The sequence below is a fragment of the Drosophila albomicans genome, chromosome 3 (assembly GCF_009650485.2).
Source record: "Drosophila albomicans strain 15112-1751.03 chromosome 3, ASM965048v2, whole genome shotgun sequence".
Classification (NCBI taxonomy): Eukaryota; Metazoa; Arthropoda; class Insecta; order Diptera; family Drosophilidae; genus Drosophila; species Drosophila albomicans.
Window position 1 is genome coordinate 14,044,268 of NC_047629.2, and position 25,161 is coordinate 14,069,428.

Here is a 25,161-nt window from a genome sequence, read left to right on the forward strand (position 1 = left end):
ACTTTTAGTTTCAAATTCATCTTGCTTGCATGCAGTCGAAACATTAAAAATGTGTAAAATAAAAATCAACGCAACTGTTTTCTTAATAATACTTCAAATATTCTTGGTGGCAGCAGCTGCTTTTGAAGAGGTGAGAACAGTTACATAAAGCAGTGTAATACAGTGCGTGCTAAGAATGTTTACATTTTCTTCTTATCAGACCTGCGAATTCGACCGAAAAATGGAAAAGCAATGCCTAAGTCACACCTATAAAACAGTGAAACCTTTGCTTGATTATTTTAGGCAGGTTCGAAATGAGTTAGAAGACAAAGAAATTAAAGAAAATATGTTAAATGAATTGAATTCGGATCTTATGGAAAAGTATCATGAAATTGTGAGAATTCATGAAAAATTCATGAAGGAGGCAGCTCTATTAGATGAGTATAAAAACAAAGTACTTAAAGGGGAAAGCGATTTGCAATTGAGTCAAAGTAAAGTTGAGAAATTAGAATCTGAAATTAAATCACAACAAAATATTATTGTGAAATTAAAAGGAGAATTAGCTGATAAAACAACTAACTTAGGAAATTGCGAACTTCAATTCAAAAATCTTAATTCTAGTTTAAATGAAAAAGATAAAAAAATAAAAATATTTAGTGAGAATATTCAAAATAATACTGAGCATCAGAAAACACTTGAAGTGCAATTAGAGAAGAGTAAAACTAAATTAATAAAGCAAGATAAACATATTCAGTTATGCCAATCTGAAATTGATACATTAAATCGGACATCAGAAAACATCAGAGAACAACAGAAAAAAATTGAATTGCAATTAAAAGAGAGTGAAGCTAAGCTAATAGCTAAAGTGAAACAAAATCAGTTATGTCAATCTGAACTTGATAAGTTAAGTCCCACATCTTGCATCCCATTTGGAGATTCAGATGTTCATCAACTCAATGTTTCTGGGATAGGTTTCTTTGATGTTTTATGCGATAGTCAGTTAGCTGGACCTGGATGGATTGTAATACAACAACGAGTTTGGGGAAATGAGAGTTTCAATAGGGATTGGGCAACGTATCGCAAAGGTTTCGGTTCTTATAGGAGCGATTTCTTCCTCGGACTAGAGAAAATATATCGTATCACGAGCTTGCAGCGTCACGAACTTTATATTCATTTGGTTGCTCAGAATGGAAGTACCTACAACGCTCGTTATGACGACTTCAAAATATCTGATGAAGACAATGGATATAAACTGAGTTTGGGTAAATTCAGTGGAACTATTAATGAGGATGCGATGAGATACGCTGAAAACAAGAAATTCTCAACATTCGATCGCGACAACGACATTCATGATCGTAACTGCGCAGTTGTATACAAAAGTGGCTGGTGGTACACGAATTGTTATAATTGGTAAATATTGCAAATTCTTATTTTCGATGGAATACACATAATTATTGATTTTTGTTTTTTCTTATGCAGTAATTTAAATGCACTCTATGGGCCAAGCCTAAATTGGTACAAACGAAATCCATTGAAAGAAGCAAAGATGCTAATTCGCCCCAAAGAAGCGATGAAGAACTGAGCAACTGAAGAGCCGAAATTCCGATATTTTACTAAATAATGTAGTCATTTATATATAATTGGTGCATGAAGAAATTGCGTTCTGAATGAAAAAAAAAAACTATCGACTATTTAATGCAGCGATTTATTTTTATAATTTAAATTGATCAGTTGTTATTGTATTTCATGATTTGATGTAGCAAATTGTAAGTATTTAGATGCTTTCAATAGAGCTGCAAATACTTAAAAGAAAGTAAACCTATGATTATCCCATTTATATTATTTCAATCGAACCTTCAATCGAATATTAAGTTAAAGTAAACGCTTTGATGTAGCAGCTTTTAATCAATTCAATTAAATTTCCATTATCATGAAGTCTCTCTCTCAGAGAAGATCAGAAGACAATATTGTAAGAGCCTATCTGTTATCATTAATGCAATATTCGATTGCATTTATATTAACACAGATTAAACGCTTTGAGCCGATTTATTTGTTGATTTAGGTGCATTTTTCAGTTCCATATTCATCTTGCTTGAGTTCGGTCGAAAGAATCGCAATGGGCAAAATAATATAAAATGCAGTTTTGTTAATAATGGTACATAAAATATTTGTTGTTGTCACATCAACTGAAAAATAGCTGAGAGCAATTACATAACGCAGTGTAAAAGTGTATCAAAGTGTATCTTAGAAGGCAGTGAAATCAAAGATAAGTAATTTAATGAATTAAATTCTGATCTTATGGAAAAGTATCATGAAATTGTGAGAATTCATGAAGGAGGAAGCTCTATTAGATGAATACAAAAAAAGTAATTAAAGTAATAAATATAATATTTTTTTTTAAATACTATACTATTTAGTATTTAAAGTATTTAATCATTTTTAAATTAACTTATTAAATGTGGTGAGTTGGTTAATTGCAGTAATGTTAAATCCAATTTTTTTTTTAAATTTAAAATATTCGAGATCTCTTAGCTGATCTACTCATCGGAACACAATGTATATCAGCATCTTCCGCCTCTCCCGATCGCTAGAATTAGCAGAATTATAGATCGAATTGGTGCTCAAGAGCGGTTGCTAAGCTGCAGAGAGAGATCAGCGGAGAGAGCCAGCAAATATTTTTGACTGTTCGTCACAAGCCTGACGTCATGAAGGCCGCTCTTTTCCTTATCAACTGAGCAAATATGTACAGCAGCGAAATTAAAATTTGCGCCACTTTGAAATATTCGAAATATTTCTCAAAAATACGAATTAATAAGAAAACCCAACTTTAATTAAATAAAAGAAAAATGTAAATAATAAAACAATAAATATTACATAAGCACACATAAAAATAAAAAGAATAAAATAAATATGTAATTTTAAATTGGTTCTATTTTTAGAATCCAAACTGTCTTTTATATAGAAATCGAAGTCAAAGCACATTTTTCTTCTACCGATTCATCGTGATTTAGACTATGAATAGCCAAGAAACTATTTACTCAGTAGTAATAGTAGTTAACATTTGAATGAATCATATTAGAATGATATACATTTTATAATTTATATAAGATACTCTTACAGTATGAAGGAGAACAATCGTTAAACAGAAAAGGATTATGTATACGAGTAACAAAAGAAGTTGCTCTTAGTTAAGCGGAAGCAGTTGCTACTTTGTTATAACGGAAAGCGATGCTAGTTGTGGTGGTGTATAACCACGGTTGCCAATGCAAATTTATACATTTCCCCAAAAATCGGGATAAAATTCCCCAATTTGGGGACAAAAATCCGCTGATTCCCCACAAATTCCCCACATAGGTTTTTTTAAATGAAAGTATAAAAAGCTGAGTATAACTCATATTAGTATTTTTAATTAATTAAAATAAAAACTCAAACAGTTAACATTCATATTGTTTTCCATATTTTTGTGGATAGAATTTTGTTTGACGGTGCCGCCTAGTTTTTTAATGCCTTCTCTTGCAGCCATAAATGATACAACAGTATCTGTATTCATTCGATTCCGGTTTTCCGTTTTCAAATTCTTAAGAACACTAAATTTGCGCTCGACCGATGCATTTGAAAAAGGCAGTATCAGCAACGACAAACAATTTTCATATTTGGAAACAAGTATTCTCCCGCAGCGTTTTTTCAGACGAAACACTTTACTCCAGTAACATTCAGCATCAATGTTATTTTGCGTGAGCTCGCCATTCATCGTCTAATTTTTGTGCTGTCACAAATTTATAAAGGACAGGAAATCAAAAAATGTAAAAATCCCCGCATTTTCCCCACATAATGCCAATCCCCAATAAATCCCCAATCAACTTAAAATTCCCCGCACTTTGGGGAATTCCCCACAAATTGGCAACCCTGTGTATAACAGAAGAAGTTGCTTCTAAGCTCAGACAGTTGGACGCTTGGAGGCGAGTGTAAGCGAGTACGCGATAGTCAAGTGTCAAAACAAATACTGGCTAATCGTGTCTATCCCTCAGACGCACTTACAAATGTTAGTTGATGTTCATTTGCATATGCAAAAACAAATCTCAGCAACAACAGCTAATTGCTGATGACGAAGCAAAGAGAGTGAGTGCGATAGCGAGCTATATTGTACTCACATGTTGTATGAAACCTTTTGCTTCTGATGAGCAAATTATATTTATTAATTTAACGTTAATAAAATGCATTTGTAGATCAAATAAAAGCACTTATATTTGCATAAGTATCTTTAGTTTATGGGGAAGAAATGAACATTATCTGCAGTCGCTAAGCTTTGAAAATGCCTTGAGATCTCTTAGTAGCTCTGAGCTAAGCAACAGAGCTTTTTAACTAATCAACTTTGTATTAAAATTATTGCCTTAAGAAAACCCTAAATTATATTAAAAAAAATTAACTTTTCAAATATTTTTTACATGAATCGTTAGTTATATGACAAATAAAAAGTGGTAGAAATAATTACTTTGTTACTTTAGTTACTTTGGCTAACAATCTGGTATATTTTGTACTCTACCGCAGATTTTGAATGTAGTACTTTATGAATATTCTAAACATAGCCCTTTGTATATTTTAATATCTCGGTGGTATATTTGTAAAATGTATTGAATTGTAGAATAAGGCTTTTGTGAAAATGGGTAGCGGGTATCTCACAGTCGAGCACTCTCGACATGTAAATTTTAGTTGCATTCATATATTTAGACGAAAACTTATTGAAACGGTCCATGTATGTATGTGTTAATGAAGAATAACAAATGAACGAATTTGTCAAAATTGAACAGTATTGATGGCGATTCAGAATATATATTGAATATATTTTGTGTGCTCGGAAATGTCTTTCTCTGTGCTTTAATTTCATCATTTAAATAATTGGTGCAGGTCAGCGAATTATGATTTTGCAGAAGCGTTCTCCCAAAAAGACGTCATTCTGACAATTGTTGCCAAGCTGCTCGGCAGTTTTGAGGCAAAGGCCAGCAATGAGATGATAAGCAACTGAGAGTGAAGAGAGAAACACGTGCAGGCATGATGTGTGAAAGACTTAGGAGCAATTATATATATGTAGTTACTGAACAAATAGTTAGAAACAAATCGAAAAGGAACAATCTTGTCGAGATTGCACGACTACAAGATACCCAGCCCCCTGAGTTTGAAAGTTTATTTAATGAAAATCTTAATTGGCAGAATACTAATAATATTTATTAATATGTCCAAAATTGTTTTCAATATGATCATTTGCCCTTAAAACTCGGAATTAATTTAACAAGCAACAATTAATATATTTGCTTGGATTTTCCTATCTAATTTTATGTGCTTCATCTAGTCTAAATTCCAAGTTTATTAAGTACAACAGAACAAAAAAGTCAACCATAATAAAGAAAAATACTATTTAAATAAGTTGATGCAAGCCCAATTCGAAAATTGAATAATTTTGTTACACCATCTTCAGCTGAGCAGACTTTAAGGTCTATGTGAGATTATCAATATCTTGACTCCTTAATCCTGACTTCAATATAATGTCCCTGTGATGCATACTGTATATGTATTTATATTTATATATGTACATATATGTATATTACATTGCCATTTTACACTACACAGTATTCTAATTTTAAGTATAATCAAAATTCGGCTAAATAAATTACTCAAAAACTGTCATCACTTCTAATTTCATTAACAAGAATTCTCTCTTAGACATGCGTCAGAAATTTGACATTGTCTCGGCATTGTCACAGTTTTCTATCGCCTTCATTTCCGCCACAAATTTTTGAGCTGAACCCACATCCGTTAATCACGTGATAATTCCAAAATCATACAGCACTCAGAACAATATTCTTCGTCGATTTAAATTAAACTTTTAGTTTCAAAATCATCTTTTCCGCGAGCAGTCGAAATATTCAAAATGTGCAAAATAAAAATCAACGCAACTGTTTTCTTAATAATACTTCAAATATTCTTTGTGGCAGCTGCTGCCTTTGAAGAGGTGAGAACAGTTACATAAAGCAGTGTAATACAGTGTGTGCTAAGAATGTTTACATTTTCTTTTTATCAGACGTGTGAATTCGATGGACAAATGGAAGAACAGTGCCGCATGCATAACTATAAAACAGTAAAACCTTTGCTTGATTATTTTAGGCAAGTTCGAAATGAGTTAGAAGTCAGTGAAATTAAGGAAAATCATCTAAATGAATTAAATTCTGATCTTATGGAAAAGTATCATGAAATTGTGAGAATTCATGAAAAATTCATGAATGAGGCAGCTCTATTAGATGAGTATAAAAACAAAGTAATGAAAGTGGAAAACGATTTGCAATCGTGTCAAAATAAAGTTCATAAATTTGAATCTGATATGAATTCACAACAAAATATTATTGTGAAATTAAAAGGAGAATTAGCTGATAAATCCACCAACTTAGAAAACTGCGAACTTCAATTCAAAAATCTTAATTCTAGCTTAATTGAAAAAGATGAAAAAATTAAGAGATTTAGTGAGAATATTCAAGATATCACAGAACATCAGAAAACACTTGAGTTGAAACTAGAAAAGAGTAAATCTAAATTAATAAATCAAGATAAAGATATTCAGTTATGCCAATCTGAAATTGATACATTGAACAGGACATCAGAAAATATCAGAGAACAACAGAAAAAATTTGAATTGCAACTAAAAGAGAGTGAAGCTAAGCTAATAGATAAAGTGAAAGAAAATCAGCTATGTCGAACTGAAATTAATACATTGAATAAGACTTTACCCAATACTTTTATCCCATCAAGTTGCTTTCCTTTTGGAGATTATCCTGGTGTTCATCAACTCAATGTCTCTGGCATAGGTTTATTCGATGTTTTATGCGATAGTCAGTTAGCTGGACCTGGATGGATTGTAATACAACAACGAGTTGGGGGAAATGAGAGTTTCTATAGAAATTGGGCAACGTATCGCAAAGGTTTCGGCTCCCTTGAGAGTGATTTCTTCCTCGGACTCGAGAAAATACATCGTATCACGAGTTTGCAGCGTCACGAACTGTATATACATTTGGTTGATGTGGATGAACATGTTTATTTCTTTCGATATGACGACTTCAAAATATCTGATGAAGATAGTGGGTATGCACTGAGTTTGGGTAAATTCAATGGAAGTATTATTGAGGATAGGTTGAGATTCTACAAAAACACGAAATTCACAACATTCGATCGCTACAACAACATTGGTGGACGTATTTGCGCAAACTCGCAGCGTAGTGGCTGGTGGTACCATGACTGTATTTATTGGTAAATATTGCAAATTGTTATATTCGATGGAATACACATAATTATTAATTTTTATTTTTTCTTATGCAGTAATTTAAATGCACCTTATGGGCCAAAACTAAATTGGCATGTGAAAAAGAAAATCGAACTTAAAGAATCTAAGATGCTAATTCGCCCTATAGAAGCGATGAAGAAGTGAGCAACTGAATAGCTGAAATTCAAATATTTGACTCAATTATGTAATCATTTAACATATATATAATTGGTTGATTAAAATTTTGCGTTCTACATAAAATAACGATCGACTATTTAATGCATCGATTTATTTTTAAAGTTGAAAAAAAAAAACATTTTTTTTGTTGTATTTTTTGTTCTCTAGATGTTTTCAATAGAAATGAAAAATACTTAAAAGTAAGTAAACTTATGATTATCGTGCATATATATTCTTTCAATCGAACCGTGAATATTAAAGTAATTAAACTACACTGGGCCCTCGCTTAACACGGACTCTTTTAGCTCGAACTCGGTCTTACACGGTTACAAATTTGCTGCCATTCCCTTTTTAACACGCTAAAAACCTCGTTCTTACACGATTTTTTGATAAGGAGCCACCAAAATGAGAAAACATGTTGAAGCTAACTGGCTTAAGCTATAAATGCCACCAAATGCATTTCATATGAATAGAAACATATCTCGTTACATTTTATTTTTTTTCTGTTTTGTTTTCTGTTCTGAATATAGCAAAAATTAACAAACTCGTACGCAAAACTAAAAAAAAATGAATTTATATATTTTATAGTAGAACAGTACAAGTTCCTAAAATCAATCTTAGCTCTAAAAATAGTGCTTATCCAAAGCTTTAAGAATAACCTTCACTTATTTTTAAAATTATTTTAGTTTATGTTTTTTTTGTTACTGTAAAGCTGGTCGCACGCGACATTTACCAGAGAATTACCCATATATATACTTTATCTACTTTAACTACATATACTTTGGGTATTTCATATATTGCGTATACTTTATATACCAAATAAGCTACGTATACTTTATACGCTTCATACACTTCAAATATACCAATCGACTTGACACATGGTCCCGCAAATGGTTGTTGTCACCGCTAAGGGTACTTTTGCAAATGTGTAGCATACTTTTGGGATGACGGTAATGCAAATCTATTTTGTAATAAGAAAAAAAACTGTTGTTGCACATTTTCGTAAATAAAAAGAAATAAGTAAATTTTTAAATTATTGCAAAGTTTTTTCACTTAATTAGTATTTAATTTGACTATGCTAAATGCAGCAATGAAGAAAAAGTTGTATAAAATGCAATGATAAAATTTTCACTTAGTAAAATAGAAGACAGGGGCCACGGCATTCGAGAGATGGGTGAGATTTAGCAACGGAAATGCCAATTAGAGATTTTGTGTAATACTCGAATCGAAAACTAAACAAACAAAGCAAAATACAAGTATTTCTCAGCAGCAGAATGGGGAATTTAATGAACTGGCAAAGGGGAAAAATGCAGAGAGGCCAAAGCAATTGCAGAAACAACAACAACAAGAAAGTTTAGTAAAATGAAGCAAAACTAATTAAATTAAATAAAATGGAAAAGTAAACAAGACCGAAGCAAAAGAAAACAATGCAAAAAGCCCAAACAAAACAAATAAAACAACCATAAATATTTATCAAAAGAAATAACAAAACAATCTGAGAACCAAATTCCAGAAATTAAGAACAATGAAATGCTTTTTTTTTTTTGTTTTCGTTGTTGTTTTGCAATTCGACGGGCAAATGAATTAATTAGTTTTTATGAGGCAACACCTAAATACAAAAGTTAATGGAAATATTTCAAATTATGAATAATATTATTATTATTATTACAACTGAACCCTATTCAAAGTAGATTTCTTCATCAGTTTCCTAAGCAAGTTTTTTGGTAAAGTGGTTGTGAAATTATCAAATAAACAACACAAGTCGAAACTATTCTTTTTCGACAAGCGCTATTTATTCAATTCAAGAAAATTTCATTAGGATACCTAAGAATTCATTATAAACGATTATGATTATTAAACATTGTGGTTTTCTTCCATTCGCGCTCATCGAAGTCTCGTGATACGTTGCCAGCTGATTCGGTCCATTGAAATGTTAATGTTGAATTCTTTTGTTTTTAGTCTGGCACTTAAGATCTTTATTATTTACGATTATTTATCATTTGGATGGCCATTAAGTTCTTTCGATTTCGTAATAAACAAATAATGCTTTATGTGCCTACCACCATAAACAATGCGAATTATTATTTACGAATTATTATGGAAAAATTGAAAACTCCCGAAATTTATTAGCCACATTGCGTCTACTTGACGGCACTTTTATTGTATTGATATATGGTATTAAGTATATGTAGTATATAGTATATGTTATATATGGGAATGGCTTATGGCGTCAGTTCGGAGTGGCCATCTGATTGTGAATTGAAATATGCACATTTGTCATTCCATTTTATGAGCCTCTATTCTATATTTTTAATTTGAATTCGAATAAAGACGTTTGAAATTGTAGTATATGCTGGGATTATAAGCATCATATAGTGGATGTTGCATAACGACATATCGAAAGTGCCAATGCTCGAGAGCTATGGCACTGATTGAGATCAAATAGCCAATGCCAAGGGCCACAAACGAGCTCCAGAACTTGTTCAGATTCATGAGTGCCTCCTGCGGCGCTTGCTCCTCAGCCGGCAGACGTTTGATAGCATCGCGCAGCCACTTGGCAATGAGTCCTGCGAATCAAATGTTCAGTCTGAGTGTTGAATTATCACCATGCACTCACCAGCTTCGCTCAAATGCTGTATGATATCATCAACGTGTGGCTTCAGCGCTGAATTCTTCTCCAGTGCCAACACCACTGGCATATGCACCACGCATTCCTTCATGATGTGCAGCGCCGTTGTTGCTCTGCCACCACGTGCCTCGTCTGCCACACGCAGATACCGCAAGTAGAACTCGTTGTCATAGTAAGCACAGCGGCCACTCGCAATACGCTCCGTCTGTAGAAAGTTTAATCTTGAATTAATGAACCTTATTTATATATAGCAACTATAATTTACTTATTTTATTCTAATTTATTTAATTTATTATGTGTAAGTTTTAGTTTTTATTTCGGGCATGGATGTCTCTACACTAAACAAGTAAGAAAGTTACAGTCGAGTGTGCTCGACTGTGAGATACCCGCTACCCATTTGTAATAAAGGCAAAATATTGCGGTATCATTTTCAAAATATACCGAAAATACTAAAAAAAATACTAAAAAAATACTAAAAATATACCAAATTGTATGTTTGGTATATCGATATAGTACACCATTCAAAATATACCATAGACGGCACAAAGTGCCAGATTGTCGGCCAAAGCAACTCAGACCCCTAGTAAGTAGGCGTTTTTGCCCATATAAAAGAATTTCATTAATAACTTCCACAATTTTTATCTGATCGCAACCAAAACTTCAGGAATCATAACTACTACAGTAATTATTGCTTATACCAAAATTCGTAACTCTAGCTTTAAAATTACGCTTGTTATTCGATTTTTTTGATTTGCGGGGGCGGAAGTGGGCGTGGCAAACATTTGAAACAAACTTGATCTGCGTGCAAACATAACAAATGCTGTCGAAAAAAATTTATGGCTCTATCTCTTATAGTCTCTGAGATCCAGTGTTTCATACGGACGGACGGACAGACGGACAGACACTCAGACGGACAGACGGACATGGCTATATCGTCTCGGCTGTTGACGCTGATCAAGAATATATATACTTTATAGGGTCGGAGATGCCTCCTTCTACCTGTTACATACATTTCCTGCCGGCACAAAGTTATAATACCCTTCTACCCTATGGGTAGTGGGTATAAAAATTGTCATCCAAGCAGGGTTCATTTGAAAACTGGTTTTTATGTTAATTTAATATTAATTAATTATATAATTTACTTATTGTCTAAGCAAACAGATTGCAAATAAAGAAAAAGAGAGAAAAAAAATTTATTTTCATTACTCTGATTGTGAGAGGTTTAAAAAAAGTAAATTTGGCCAGCAAAAGACACATAATCTATATTGAAATTGTTTAGTTGTTTCATATGACAGAAAAAGTGTTGAGTATATTTCAAATTTAAAAATAGAAAATTCCACAATCATTCGATTATCAATCAGAATTCAGTTTTTTTTTTTCATTTTATTAAAAAAGATTCTGAGAAATGTTCGCGTAAATACGAGACAAGAAAGCAAGCTACAGCTTGACTGTGAGATACTCGCTACCGATTTTGAATAAAAGCAAAACAGTGCGGTATTAATTTTAAAATATACCAAAATAATATACCAAAGTGTATCTTTGGAATATTGATATAGTAATACCTTCAAAATATACCAGATAGAGTGCAAAATATTCCAGATTATTAACCAAAACAACTATGAACACTAGTAGGTAAGCGTTTTTCCCCATACTAAAGTATTTCTACCATAACTTCTATAATTTGCATCTGATCGCAACCTAATTTTCAGGACTCATAAAAACTATAGTTATTATTATTTTTTGTCCCAAAAAATAAGTGTGGTAATTTGGAACAGAGTTGATCTGCGTGCAAACATAATAAATGCTGTCGAAAAAAATGATATCTCTATATGGATATATCTCAGACGGATATGGCTATATCGTCTTGGATGTCTACTTCTGCCTGTTACATATATTTCCTGGAGGCACAAAGTTATAATACCTTTCTACCCTATGGGTAGCGCGTATAAACATTGAGTTCCTCATAGATTGACTTTATTGCATCTGAAACAAAAAGTGCAGTAAAATCTTATCAGTCAAATATATGTATATAAAATATATTCAGCTTGTATTCCATTTAGCTGAGTTCTGGCATGATTTAAAATCTAATTTTTAGTCTGTTTCGTGTTTGCTTCGTGTGTAGTTCGAGATGACACCAGTTAAATTATATATTTCGCTGATCGTCATCGCATATGGAAGTTCTTCTTCCCTCGCATCTGAAGTAAGTAGTTGTATTAACAGAAGCGCAAAAAGTTTACAAACGTTTTTCCTTCTTAAGAAGCAATTTTGTCAAATAAGCCGAGAGATGGAGGCCAATTGTAGCAGATATACTTATGAGGCTTTGAAGCCTTTACTTGTTTACGTGCGACAAATTAGCGAGGAGATCAACAAAAGTGATGCAAAGGATAAAGAAATTAAAGAACTGCAAAACAAGTTGATTCAAGAACAGGGAAACATGCTGATCAACAACGAATTGAGAGCGCAAATTGCTTTCCAACAGGCCACTATAGATAGATTAATCGAACGCATAAATGCGACAACGGGGGAGAATTGTGATAATTGCAAATCCGAATTAGCTGATAATGCAGTCAAGTTCAAAGCGAATGAGAATCAATTGAGGTTAGTGAATGAAAAACTGGCAGAAAATGCAGCGAAGCTCTAACAATGCGAATTGCAAACAGTTCCCAATAGTTGTGTCGCGTTCGGAGAAAGTGCGGGTGCTCATCAGATTCAAATTCCGGGACTAGATGCATTCGATGTGCTGTGCGATAGGGAGCTAGCCGGTCCTGGGTGGTTGGTTATAGAGCAGCGTTTTAATGGCAGAGAGAGTTTCAATAGAGATTGGGCCACATTTCGCAAGGGATTTGGTAGCTTCGCTGGTGATTATTTTCTCGGTCTTGAGAAAATTCATCGTTTGACAACTGATCAATTCAATGAGTTATACATACACATGGAACGATTTGATGGCAGCGTTGATTATGCTCGCTATGAACACTTTGTTGTTGGCAATGAGACGGACAAGTACCGAATTAGCTTCTTGGGAGACTTTTCTGGCAATGTTAGGGACAATTTAAGGCCGCTTTTAAACATGAAGTTCACAACGGAGGACTCTGATAATGACTTGTGGATGGAAGGAAACTGTGCTAATTATCGACAGGCTGGTTGGTGGTACACAAATTGTGTGGAATCGTAAGTCATCTTTATTACAAGATACGTTTACTATTCCACAGCTTTGTTTTTATTACAGTTTTTTCCACGGCAAGTTCTACGATCATGAGACAAAAGATTATAGCTCAATATACTTTAATTATCCACGCACAATAAAGAAGCTGAAAATGATGATACGTCCAGCATTTAAGAAGTGAACACTCAAGTAAACAACAAGTCAAAAATATTGCAAATCTAAAATCAAAATCTTTTTGTAATGTGATCTTTACACTAAAAGCAATAAATAAATCAATATATAATATAATCATTAAATTAACATTTCCCCCCATTTGTTTAGCTTGAGCACATCAGCAAAAGTAAACACGCTGTTTATAACTCTTCTATTGAAACAGTTTTCGAGATAAGCACATCAAACGAACGGACAGCCAGTGCTTTCAGTGAATCTATTCCGCTGCTGCTGATAAAGAACAAATGTGTGACGGCAGCTTTTATATTTTTATTTAAATAAAACCGGACCTATCCCAACATATTTACGTTGGATGTGTATGGGATGAAGTGTATGAACGATTAACTTATAAAATCTCTGAAATCAATGCAAGTAGTCACAAAATATGAGAGGTGCCATCATATGTCTTTTTCGTAAGATTCTAATGTTGTATCTATATTATTGAACGAAATTCCACATCACAGCAATCAAAATGAGTCTATTGAAAACACAAAAGCGCAATCGAAATATTATTTTGTTTCCATATTAAAAGAAAGCGCTGAATCAAACTGATTTTAAGCGTATTCATTAATATATACATAATCATATCGATACTCTGTTAATATTGACTGATTATGATACAAATATTTATCTAAAAATTAAAATACATTTATGTACACATATCGATATATGTACATATCATCATCTAAAATATATCATCAGCTATGATATTAAGTTTTAATCTCAATTTAGGGCTAAATAAGGCTGGCTACCAATTGCTCGATCTGTGCTGAATCCACTCACCAGCTCATCATTGTTTTTCACAATTTCCATGCTGGCGCCTAATTCACGAACCGTTTCATCGCTGGACTCCAAAAAGAACTGTCTGTCCTCAGCGGCGCCAGTTGCAGGTGGAATGCGAGCTCGATTCAGATCCTGAAGCGTGTCTATTGTCACACTGTAAGCAGTACGAAGAAAATTGAATAGATGAACTAGAGAATTTATTTATATACAATATTAAATTTAAAATATTCATTTAATGCTCAAAAACTGTAGACTTCACTTCTTTCATGTGTTTATATGTAAAATTTAATACTTCAAAATATGATATTCGATTGTTGTATGGACAAAAATTCTTCTTACTATGGGATTGGCTGACAATCTAGTATATTTCGTACTCTATGGTATATTTTGAGTATAGTAATGTATCAATATACCAAATGTACCCTTTGATATATTTTTGAAATAAATTTTTGTGGTATATTAAGTTGGTATATTTTAAGAATTAATACTGCAATATTTTGCTTTTATTCAAAAAAATAATTCCAGATTGTAAGCTGTTGACGCTGATTAAGATTATATATACTTTATAGGGTCGGAGATGTTTCCTTCTGCGTGCTACATACATTCCCAGCTGACACAAAATTCTAATACCCTTCTACCCTATGGGTAGCGGGTATAAAAATTCAATACTTGCAGCTTTTATGCCAATTGCTTGTTTTGAGTTGCTGTATGATTTTGGAGCTAACACGTGATGAACGGATGTGCGTTCAGCGCAAACGTTCGAAGCGGGAGAGAAGGTGATAGCAAATAGTGTCAATGTCGAGGCTATGTCGACTTTCTGTCGCCTGTCTAAGAGAGGCTTCTTGATAATGCTTCTGAGTGATTCATTTATTCGAATTTACTTATTAAGTTTACTTAGACTTAGAAGACTGTTTAGTTCAGTAAAAATGCCAATTTATTATTAGACTAGAGAAATTAATAAGAAGTTGCATCGCAGGAACATTATTTCGAAGTCTGGATCAATGAGCCAAGGTATTAATGGTGTCTCTCTCTCTCTCTCTCTCTCTCTCTCTCTCTCTCTCTCTCTCTCATTCTCTCTGTGTTTCTCTTCTACGTCAAAGTTTTCAATCAGTGAGAGCGATTCTATGCCTTATCTGCGCAATGCTGACGCAGATGAGTACCAATTGAATATGCGACACACTCAACACTCATATTTTATATGTTTTATTTCATATTATATAAAACACAACAAACAATTTACTTTATGTTTGGAGTTAATCAACTTCTCTCAATGCAGTAAAATATTTTACTGATCCTGAGTTAAATTTATATTTAATGCAAATGCAATCTTGAAATGAGTAATGCAAATCACAAGAAAAAACGGTGAACTGTCTTCTAAGTGTGGCAAGAGAGCTTTCACTTTTCTTGCTTTTAATATATTATATATGTATATGTAGCTAATTCTTTAAATGTATGTCATGATGTCAGATCAGCATGACTTTGTCATTGGATTTTTGGGCATTAAGTTTTTACAGTGGGGTATCATCATCAAAAGAAGCTCAAAGTCTGTTCAGCTGAAGGCAGAAGGAGGCATCTTTGACCCTATAAAGTATATATAATCATGATCAGCGTCAACAGTCGAGACGATCTAAAGAAGTATTTAATTATCACATATTCCAATAACGTGACTATTTTTTGAAATGTCGTGTTATATATGAGTTAAAAAATTAATAATCAATAAAAATATATAAATCAGACAACAAATAGTTTAACATAAGGAATATAGATATGCATTAATATCCAAGTAGGCAAATAAAACCGAATAAAAATGGTGAAAGTGCGTTTTCAAAAAATGTCTTACCGTGCCGCCGGATTGGCCAGAATGGCTGTGAAGCTGGCCCTGTAGGTGGCCACCAGCAGGATGCAGTAGATCCAATACCAGCCTGTGAGCACACGCAGTGGCCAGTGGTGTGGCATGCGTGGCAGTGCCACATAGAGAAGCATGCTGTACGTAAGCAAAATGCAGTTGGCATAATCATCGAACAGATCTCGACCATTTCCTCGACGCAGCTGCTGCTGTTGCTGCTGTTGTCGATGCCGCGCAAGCTCAAGGCGAAAGCTGAAACGTTTCCACTCGCGTTGCTGTTGCTGCAGTTGCAGTTGCCGCCTCTGCTTGCGACGCAGACAGCGAAAGAAGCTGGCAGCTTGCCGGCTGTCGAGCAGCAGCAGAGCGTTGAGGAAACTGATCAAATAGAAGATGGTGCCCACAACAAACAACGAGAGCAAGACGCCCGCCCACATGCCACCACTGAATGGCAGAATGAAGGTCTGCCACGAGTTGTTCGTCGATGATTCAGGCGTCAAGAAAGTCAGACACTCGACACTGTGCTGCCGACTCAGCTCTACGTGTTGCCCATAGCTCTGGAATAGATGCAGATCCCCAATGCCAAAGCGTGCATTGTGTTGGGCCTAAGTAAATGAGTAACCTCATAGTCATACAATATGGAACATTGATCAATCATTGTTTACCACTTCGGCCACGATTCGTTCTGCAATCAACTGCGAAGCATTTTCATTGCCATTTTCGAAACCCTCCCAATCTGTATTGCTCTCGCTCTCATTAAGGTTGTAATAGTTGGCCTGGAAGTGCAATGTCTTGGCCAGGGCTGCAATAATCTCAACTTCGACGCCCTGGTAACTGTTTGTGTTCCTGTTCAGCTGCACCATGGGCACATGCTCCGAAATGGCCACGCTTAGAGATATGCCTGAAACACAGAGTTTAGTTAGGGCTTCGATTTCCTCTGCTGGCACTTACCACGCAGATCTCTTGTCTTATCCTTGAAGAGAAGCTGTCCATCGATGCGTTTCCCAGGCGACCAGTTGCCCAGATCCTTGAGCACCAGCCATCCGCTGAGAATGCCAGGATAATCAATGGACGAGAGGCTGAAACTACTTTCACAGTCAAGAGAATCAGTAATAAGCTTACATACTATATAGTATATATAACAAATCATTCATAATACAGTATATTAATTTAAAAAAAAGAATAATTGGATAAAAAGAAAAATAAATAGCTAGCTGACATACGGTACAAAAAATATGTAGTCAATAAAATATAGAGAATATTAATATAAATAAGAGAAAAAGAGTAAACGACAAATATGTATATAATATAATAATTATATAAGAGACAAATATATAAATAAAATACTAAAAAATAAATAGAATACTACATATACTTAATACATACCAAATAAAGGAAATAAATAATATACAAATAATATTAAAAAATATGTACCAAAAAGATAATAATTAATACAGAATATTAACATATAAATTTACAAATAAATAGGATACTAATTAGAAAAGAGAAAAATGAAATACTGAAAAATACCTCATTCAATAAAATATACCAAACACATTCAATATATAATACAGCAAATTTAAGTATAATACAATTACAATAGTTCAAATAGTAATTAATTCAACTAACACTTATGAGAATTTTATAAATACTTGTTGCTCTAAGGAAAAGAATATTGTTGTTCTTAAATAACTTTTATTTATCAGTTTTCAGTTGAAATTAAAAGTCCAAATTTTTCTATATTAAAATGTTTTTCTAATTTTGAAATACTCGAACTAATAAGAAATTAAAATAGAAGTATATATATATTATATATTATATTAAACATGAAATAATGAATGAATTATGAATTGAATACATAATAAATATAAGAAATTTTTAATTTTCATATAGAAATGGATTCTTGAAGTCGGAGGCACCTGCAGCCTGTATTTACTTATACTATACTATATAATTAAATGTAGCATTTAATACTAGATTTAATATAATAAATGAACAAAAAAAAAATACATTCAATGTGCTCATATAGATCACAAATTTATAATTAAATTAGACAGTAAATCATTTTACCTGGAGCGTTGATGTTGCCGCTTAACAAACACAGTTCGCACAAAGACGCTCCAGACGTGCCACATGTCGCGGGTGTAGAGTCTGGTTTCGTGCAACAGCACAAACTTGTGTTGCATATGCAACGCGCGACTCTCGTACACAAATGCGATCAACTGTTTCACCTGCCAGCCATTCAACACGGTGATCACATGCAGATCACAGCCGCTCGATCGAATGGCTTGCAACATGAGTTGGACGTGCGTGGAAGGTGGATGCAACTCGTCGCTGGCATTGATATGCAGCATGTAGTAGGGTCGGGCATCTCTTGCCACGGCCTCAAAGTATGCAGCATCGTAGATGCTCGAGTGCAGATCATCGGTGATTATTGCCACACAGCGTTCCACCTGCGCGCCCCACATCAGGTGCTGCAACAGTTGCTTCAACTGCTCCTGATAGAGATCCACTGGTTGGGCAACCAATCCAAGGCTGGCCATTCCAAATGTTGGCCATGTGGCAAGTAATGCCAAGCAGTATACACTTGCTACACGCACAAACATCGCGTCACAAATGCCGCTAGCTTCTACGGCGCAACAATCCCTATACTTTTCATTCCCATTTTCATTCCCAATCCCAATCGCATTACGTATGCAGATCTAATTAAACGTGCCTCAGTTCCAAGCCGAACCCAATGAGAGGGCCTAGGCTGCCACTCAATGAAGTCAGCGGGTCGGGTCAACTTGCAACCTGCTCCACTAACATTCAGGACATCCATAGAAAAGCATTTACAAGTGATTTAAAGCACACATTCAGGAATTTGTTTTCTGGATCTTAAAGAATTGAATTCTATATACAAAATAAAATCGATAGGCGTTTGATTATCATGCACGTATGTCAATTATTATACTAATATATTTTATAGAAACTAGTTACATAAAACATACGTTTATGCAAATAATGCAGCAACTGTTTTTATTATTTTCTAGCAAATTTAAAAAGTTAATCAAAAGATCTTTCTATTATCGTTTTACATTGTGAAGTTAAAAGAAAACAGTTTATTTTATTATTTGTTGGTTATTTAACATGTACATCAATCGCCAGAAATAAAAGGAATGCTAATTTATTGCCCTAACTTATTTGATAATATATCTGAAAGAGGACAAGATCACTAAAATTGTGTATGTTTTTTTAGATACATAAAATTAATCAATTGATTTGGGCAGCAAATGTTCGCATGATCAACAAACTTCATATAAGACAAGTTCATTTAAATTTTAAAACATCAAAAGTGCAAGCGCCGTTTTACTTTTTTATTTATTTTTGCAACGCTGTTTGCTCTGCTTTCACCACTGTGCATCGCCTCTACCATTGGTACACATCAGCACTGCGACTGTGAGCTATAGAATCGCTCTGACTCAATAAAGACGACGATATAGACGGAAGAAGGGGAAGAGAGAGAGAGAGAGAGAGAGAGAGAAAAAGGGAGAGTGTTGATCAGTGCTTATTGATGCTGGCTTCTGTAGAGTAAGCTTCTCTGACCCTGCAAATTATTTATACTTTCTTGATAAGCGGTATAGTCTTGACCGTTTGTCTATGTGATCACCTAGATCTCATAGACATAAGAGTATGAGAGAGAGAGAGAGGGAGAGAAAGAGAGAGAGAGAGAGAGAGAGAGACTTTTTTGACAGCACTCGTTGTGTTTTCATGCTGATCAAGTTTGCTGATTTTGTGGTGCAAATCAATAAAGCCTCAACTCATACAATAACACCTGTAATTTTCGGTGGCTATCGGATAAAAATTGTAAAAGCTATATAAGATATACTTTTGTTTGCTAAAAAACGCCTACTTACTATGTAGTTGCTTTGGCTGATAATCTGGTTTATTTTGCACTCTATGGAATGTTGTACTATATCAATATACCAAACATAGCATATGGTATATTTTTAGTTTCGATGTATACCAATTTAGTATATTTTAAAATGAATACTTCACTGTTTTGTTTTTGCTCAAAATGGGTAACAGGTATGTCACAGTCGAGCACACTCTTTTCTTAGCAATTTGCTGTTTATAAAATTTGCTGTTATCAAAAAGCCTCTCACGCAGTAGATCGAAAGACCTCATTGTCTTTTCTCTCTTCATGGATTAAGATTCTCTTTGCTATCAGCTTCACTCCCGCTAAGAACTTTCAAGCTGAACTCACATCCGCTGTTCTAAAATTGCACGGCAGATGAGAGCTGAATTATTTTATTTAAATTGAGCTTTTAATTTCAAATTCATCTTGTTTGCATGCAGTCGAAACATTTAAAATGTGCAGAATAAAAATCCACACAGTTTTCTTACTAATAGTTCTTAATGTATTCTTGGTGGCCACAACTGCCTTCGAAGAGGTGAGAACAATTACTTAAAGCAGTGTAGTACAGTGAGTGCTAAGAATATTTTCGATTTCTTCTTATCAGACGTGTGAAGTCGACCGAGAAATGGAAAAAAAGTGCCGGATTCATAATTATAAAACCGTGAAACCGTTGCTTGATTATTTTAGACAAGTTAGAAATGAGTTAGAAGACAAAGAAATTAAAGAAAATAAGTTAAATGAATTAAATTCGGATCTTATGGAAAAGTATCATGAAATTGTGAGGATTCATGAAAAATTCATTAAGGAGGCAACTCTATTAGATGAGTATAAAAACAAAGTACTTAAAGGGGAAAACGATTTGCAATTGAGTCAAAATAAGGTTGAGAAATTAGAATCTAAGATTAAATCACAAAAACAAATTATTGACAAATTAACACCGATATCCAAACTTTATGATAAATGTATAGAGGAAGTAGCAGATAAATCCAACAGTTTAAAATCTTCTGAAGTTCAATTAAAACAACTTAATTCTAGTCTATTTGAAAAGGATGAAAATATCAGCAGACTTAATGCAAATATCGAAATGATTACAGAGCAACAGAAAACACTTGAGTTGAAATTAGAGAATAGTAAAACTAAATTAATAAAGCAAGATAAAGATATTCAGTTATGTCAATCTGAAATTGATACATTGAACAGGACATCAGAAAATATAGGAGAACAGCAGAAAAAAATTGAATTACAATTCAAAGATTGTCAAACTAAGATAATAGATAAGGTGAAAGAAAATCAGTTATATAAATCTGAACTTGATAAGTTAAGTGCCACTTCTTGCATCCCTTTTGGAGATTCAGATGTTCATCAACTTAATGTTTCTGGCGTAGGTTTATTCGATGTTTTATGCGATAGTCAGTTAGCTGGACCTGGATGGATTGTAATACAACAACGAGTTGGGGGAAATGAGAGATTTAATAGGGATTGGGCAACGTATCGCAAAGGTTTCGGTTCCCTTGATAATGATTTCTTCCTCGGACTAGAGAAAATATATCGTATCACGAGCTTGCAGCGTCACGAACTTTATATTCATTTGGTTTCTCTGTATGGAAGTACCGACTACGCTCGTTATGACGACTTTAAATTATCTGATGAAGACAGTGGATATAAACTGAGTTTGGGTAAATGGAGTGGATCTGTTGAGGATGCGATGAGAAAAGGCGAAAACATGAAATTCTCAACATTCGATCGCGACAACGACATGAATGTTGGTCATTGCGCATATCTCGATTATAGTGGCTGGTGGTACAATGCATGTTCTGATTGGTAAATATTTCAAATTGTTATATTTGATGGAATACACATAATTATTGATTTTTGTTTTTCCTTATGCAGTAATTTAAATGCACCATATGGGTCACAACTAAATTGGTGGGTGAAAAATCAAATCATAATAAAAGAAACCAAGATGCTAATTCGCCCCAAAGAAGCGGTGAAGAAGTGAGCAACTGAAGAGTTGAAATTCCTATATTTGATTCAATTATGTAATCATTTATATAATTGGTGCATTAAGATATTGCGTTCTGAATAATATTATAAATCGATCGATTTTTGAATGTAGCGATTATTTTTTAAATGGAAATATATCAGCTTTTATTAAATCTTATGTTTTGATGTGTCAAATTGTAAGTCTCTAGACGCTTTCAATAGAGCTGCAAATATTATACTTAAAAGTAAACTTAGAATTATCCAGTATATATCCTTTTAATTGAGCAATGAATATTAAAGTAATATGATAAATATTTAATAAATAGATAAACGCGTTGATGTAGCAGCATCTAATAAAACTTTCATTAAATTAAGATCATAAGACAATATTCTCTTCTGTTGACTCCATGAGAGAGCCTATCTCTTATTATTAATGGAAAATTCGATTGCTTTTTGCGTTTTTCAGTTCCTTATTCATCTCCCTTGAATGCAGTCGAAAGAATCGCAATGGGCAGAATCATAATAATTACAGTTTTATTACTAATAGTCTATGAATTATTTGTTGTTGTCACAGCAACTGAAGAAAATGTGAGAACAATTACATAAGGCAGTATACCACCGTGAGTGTTATTCATTTTCTTCCTTTCAGACGTGTGAATCCGATCGAAAAATTGAAGAAATGTGCCGCAACCATAGCTTTAAAACAGTGAATCCTTTGCTCGATTATTTTAGACAGGTTAGAAATGAGTTAGAATACAGTGAAATTAACGAAGATAAGCTAAATGAATTAAATTTTGATCTTATGGAAAAGTATCATGAAATTGTAAATATTCATGAAAAATTCATGAAGGAGGCAACTCTATTAGATGAGTATAAAAACAAAGTAATGAAAGGCGAAAACGATTTGCAATCATGTCAAAATACTGTTGATAAATTAGAATCTGTATTTAATTTCCAAAAAAAAAAAAAATGATTGACAAGTTACCACCAAATTCTAAACTTTATGATCAATGTAAAAAAGAAGTAGCAAAAAAATCCAACAGCTTAGAATCCTCTGAAGTTCAATTAAAACAATGTAATTGTAGTCTATATGAAAAGGATAAAAATATCAGGAGATTTAATGAAAGTAAACAAACAACTAAGTTGCAATTAGATGAGAGTCAAAATGTGTTAATATAGAAAGACAAAGATAATCAGCTATGTCGAGCTGAGGTTAATACATTGAATAAGAATAAGATAAGAAAATAAAATGGATCTTAAAGATGTTAAGATGCTAATTCGCCCCAAGAAAAGTGGTGACCAACTGAAGAGCTGAAATTCCTATATTTGACTTAATTATGTAAACTTTTATATGCACTATGAATTTGCTTTCTTAATAAATATAAATTTAAATTATATACCTATGTATATTCGGTATATCAAAATAAAAGTATATGCTGTATGTTGTATTACATATCCAATCTGCTTCTATTTTATGTTCAAGAACTCAAATAATCAGCATATACAGAGTCTGTTTATTGTCAACTTTTTGTTCAGACTTCCATGGACTATGATCCGAATGTGTTATCAGTTTTCATAGACGTTACTTCGAAATATGTGAGTTGAGCTCTGCTTGAATACGAACAAACAATTTAATGTAGTTTTTGTTTCGATTGAGTAAAGTGCGAGAAATTGAAATGTTTACAATTCGAAATGTTTTAATACTGGCAGCATCCTTTGCACTCACTGCTAATGAAATCAAGGTAGGCATGAGTGAACAGTGTGTAAAAGTAAAGTAAATGAATTCTGTCGTTATCAGGCTATGCCATCGAATCCGGAAATGTCAGCTGAGTTGGAGCAAAGTGCAAGAAAAGATAGGGAGATAAGTGCATTGAAGAGAACGCAGGAAATCAATGAAGCATTGATCAACGAGTTACGATCTCAGATCCAATTCCAAATGAGCATTATTAATAAATTGAATGGAAATTCAAGCATAAATATATCGTGCTTTGATCCGACAACAATTCAAATGCAATTAGAGGAAAGTAGAAAGAAGTTTCATCGACAAAGTTGTCAACTAAAAGATGATCAACTAAATAGCAGTCTTCTCATTGGCTGTATAATTACTAGTGAATATATTACGCATTATGTTGTCATACGATATTTATCAGAGATTGGGACCATCTACGTCCCATGCGATTATCAGTTGGGTGCGCCTGGTTGGATGGTAATACAACGGCGTATTGATGGAGCCCAGAATTTTACTGAGAATTGGGACACATATCGCAAAGGGTTTGGTTATGCCGACAATTCCGACTATTTCCTTGGTATGGAAAGGATTCATCGTCTGACGAGCTCGAGATGCTACGAACTCCATTTGCATTTGGAGTTCGAAAATGGTTCGATAGCTTATGCTCATTACGATGATTTTCGAGTGTCGGATGAGGTCAGCGGTTATGCAATCACTGTTGGCGCATTCACTGGGAATACAACAGATGTTTTAAGAGGTTACGATAATGTGAAGTTCTCAACATTCGATCGCAACAACGAGAATATCAATTGCCCACGCAGTGGACAAAGTGGCTGGTGGTTTAAGAGTTGTTCGGAGAGGTAATAAAGGACTTCTTTTCAGCAATACATTTAAAAAAATTAATTTGAATTTCAACTAAACATAATTACAATTATCATGTACTGCTTATTTTTGTCACAGCAATCTAAATGGAATGTGGAACCACTTCAACTGGGACTCTAATGTTCTTCGAAAATCTAAGATGCTCATACGGCCATTGGAAATTAAATAAGTTAAATTCAGGCTCCAGCAGCCAGTACTCTTCTTTTCTATTAAATTTAGTAAATAAATAAATAAAGAATACTTCTATTAGACCACAATGCTCATATCAACATAATAACATATTTAATATTTTTCGACAGAAGTTCAAAGACATATGTTACTATAATTTTTGTGTTAATTAGAAATTGCACTTTAATGCGAATCATTTACTTGAAAACATTTATATGAGAAGTTTGAACAATTGCTATTGAAAATTACAAAATGACAATTTATCATTCTTATGATACATTTAAGAAAAATTAATTCTAAAATACATTAATCAAAATTTCCAAAAACTAATTGAAAAACTTTATGATAACTATAATGCAAAAGTTGTGTTTCATCATTCCTGAAGCTTTAAAAATTAACTAAGTTGGCCGA

At 33.6% G+C, this 25,161-nt stretch overlaps 5 protein-coding genes across 7 annotated transcripts in view; 4 read left to right on the plus strand and 1 right to left on the minus strand.

Moving 5' to 3' along the window:
* Positions 1-1,815, plus strand: LOC117567103 (fibrinogen-like protein 1). Its single transcript, XM_052004855.1, has 3 exons — positions 1-130; positions 200-1,389; positions 1,459-1,815. The coding sequence occupies exons 1-3, from the start codon at positions 50-52 to the stop codon at positions 1,559-1,561; spliced, it is 1,374 nt and encodes a 457-aa protein (XP_051860815.1). The 5' UTR covers positions 1-49; the 3' UTR covers positions 1,562-1,815.
* A 4,019-nt stretch (positions 1,816-5,834) lies between these two features.
* LOC117567102 (ficolin-1-like) overlaps positions 5,835-25,161 on the plus strand; it is a 66,626-nt gene continuing 47,299 nt past the window's right edge. Inside the window, exons 1-3 of one of the 2 annotated variants that reach the window (XM_034246882.2) lie at positions 5,835-5,986; positions 6,056-7,272; positions 7,342-7,488. In XM_034246882.2, coding sequence (XP_034102773.2) covers positions 5,906-5,986; positions 6,056-7,272; positions 7,342-7,450 — 1,407 coding nt within the window. In that variant the 5' untranslated portion in view covers positions 5,835-5,905 and the 3' untranslated portion in view covers positions 7,451-7,488. Of the gene's footprint in view, positions 5,987-6,055; positions 7,273-7,341; positions 7,489-25,161 lie in introns of those variants that run through there. The other variant, XM_052004851.1, reaches the window with a different exon arrangement.
* LOC117566687 (uncharacterized) lies at positions 9,975-17,105 on the minus strand. The gene is made up of 5 exons (XM_052004859.1): positions 17,042-17,105; positions 16,756-16,991; positions 16,088-16,695; positions 14,248-14,401; positions 9,975-10,296 (listed from the first exon to the last, which is right to left on the minus strand). Exons 2-5 carry the CDS (start codon positions 16,951-16,953, stop codon positions 10,045-10,047), a joined length of 1,212 nt encoding a protein of 403 aa, XP_051860819.1. The 5' UTR covers positions 16,954-16,991; positions 17,042-17,105; the 3' UTR covers positions 9,975-10,044.
* LOC117567106 (angiopoietin-related protein 7-like) lies at positions 12,169-13,554 on the plus strand. 2 transcript variants are annotated; one of them, XR_007954923.1, is made up of 3 exons: positions 12,169-12,291; positions 12,349-13,259; positions 13,318-13,554. XR_007954923.1 is itself a non-coding variant. In XM_052004866.1 (3 exons), the coding sequence occupies exons 2-3, from the start codon at positions 13,021-13,023 to the stop codon at positions 13,433-13,435; spliced, it is 357 nt and encodes a 118-aa protein (XP_051860826.1). In that variant the 5' UTR covers positions 12,183-12,291; positions 12,352-13,020; the 3' UTR covers positions 13,436-13,554. The 2 variants fall into 2 exon arrangements, 1 of the variants encoding a protein (XP_051860826.1); XM_052004866.1 differs by having other exon boundaries at positions 12,183-12,291; positions 12,352-13,259.
* Positions 23,599-24,781, plus strand: LOC117567104 (angiopoietin-related protein 6-like). The gene is made up of 3 exons (XM_034246885.2): positions 23,599-23,713; positions 23,770-24,560; positions 24,661-24,781. The coding sequence occupies exons 1-3, from the start codon at positions 23,648-23,650 to the stop codon at positions 24,749-24,751; spliced, it is 948 nt and encodes a 315-aa protein (XP_034102776.1). The 5' UTR covers positions 23,599-23,647; the 3' UTR covers positions 24,752-24,781.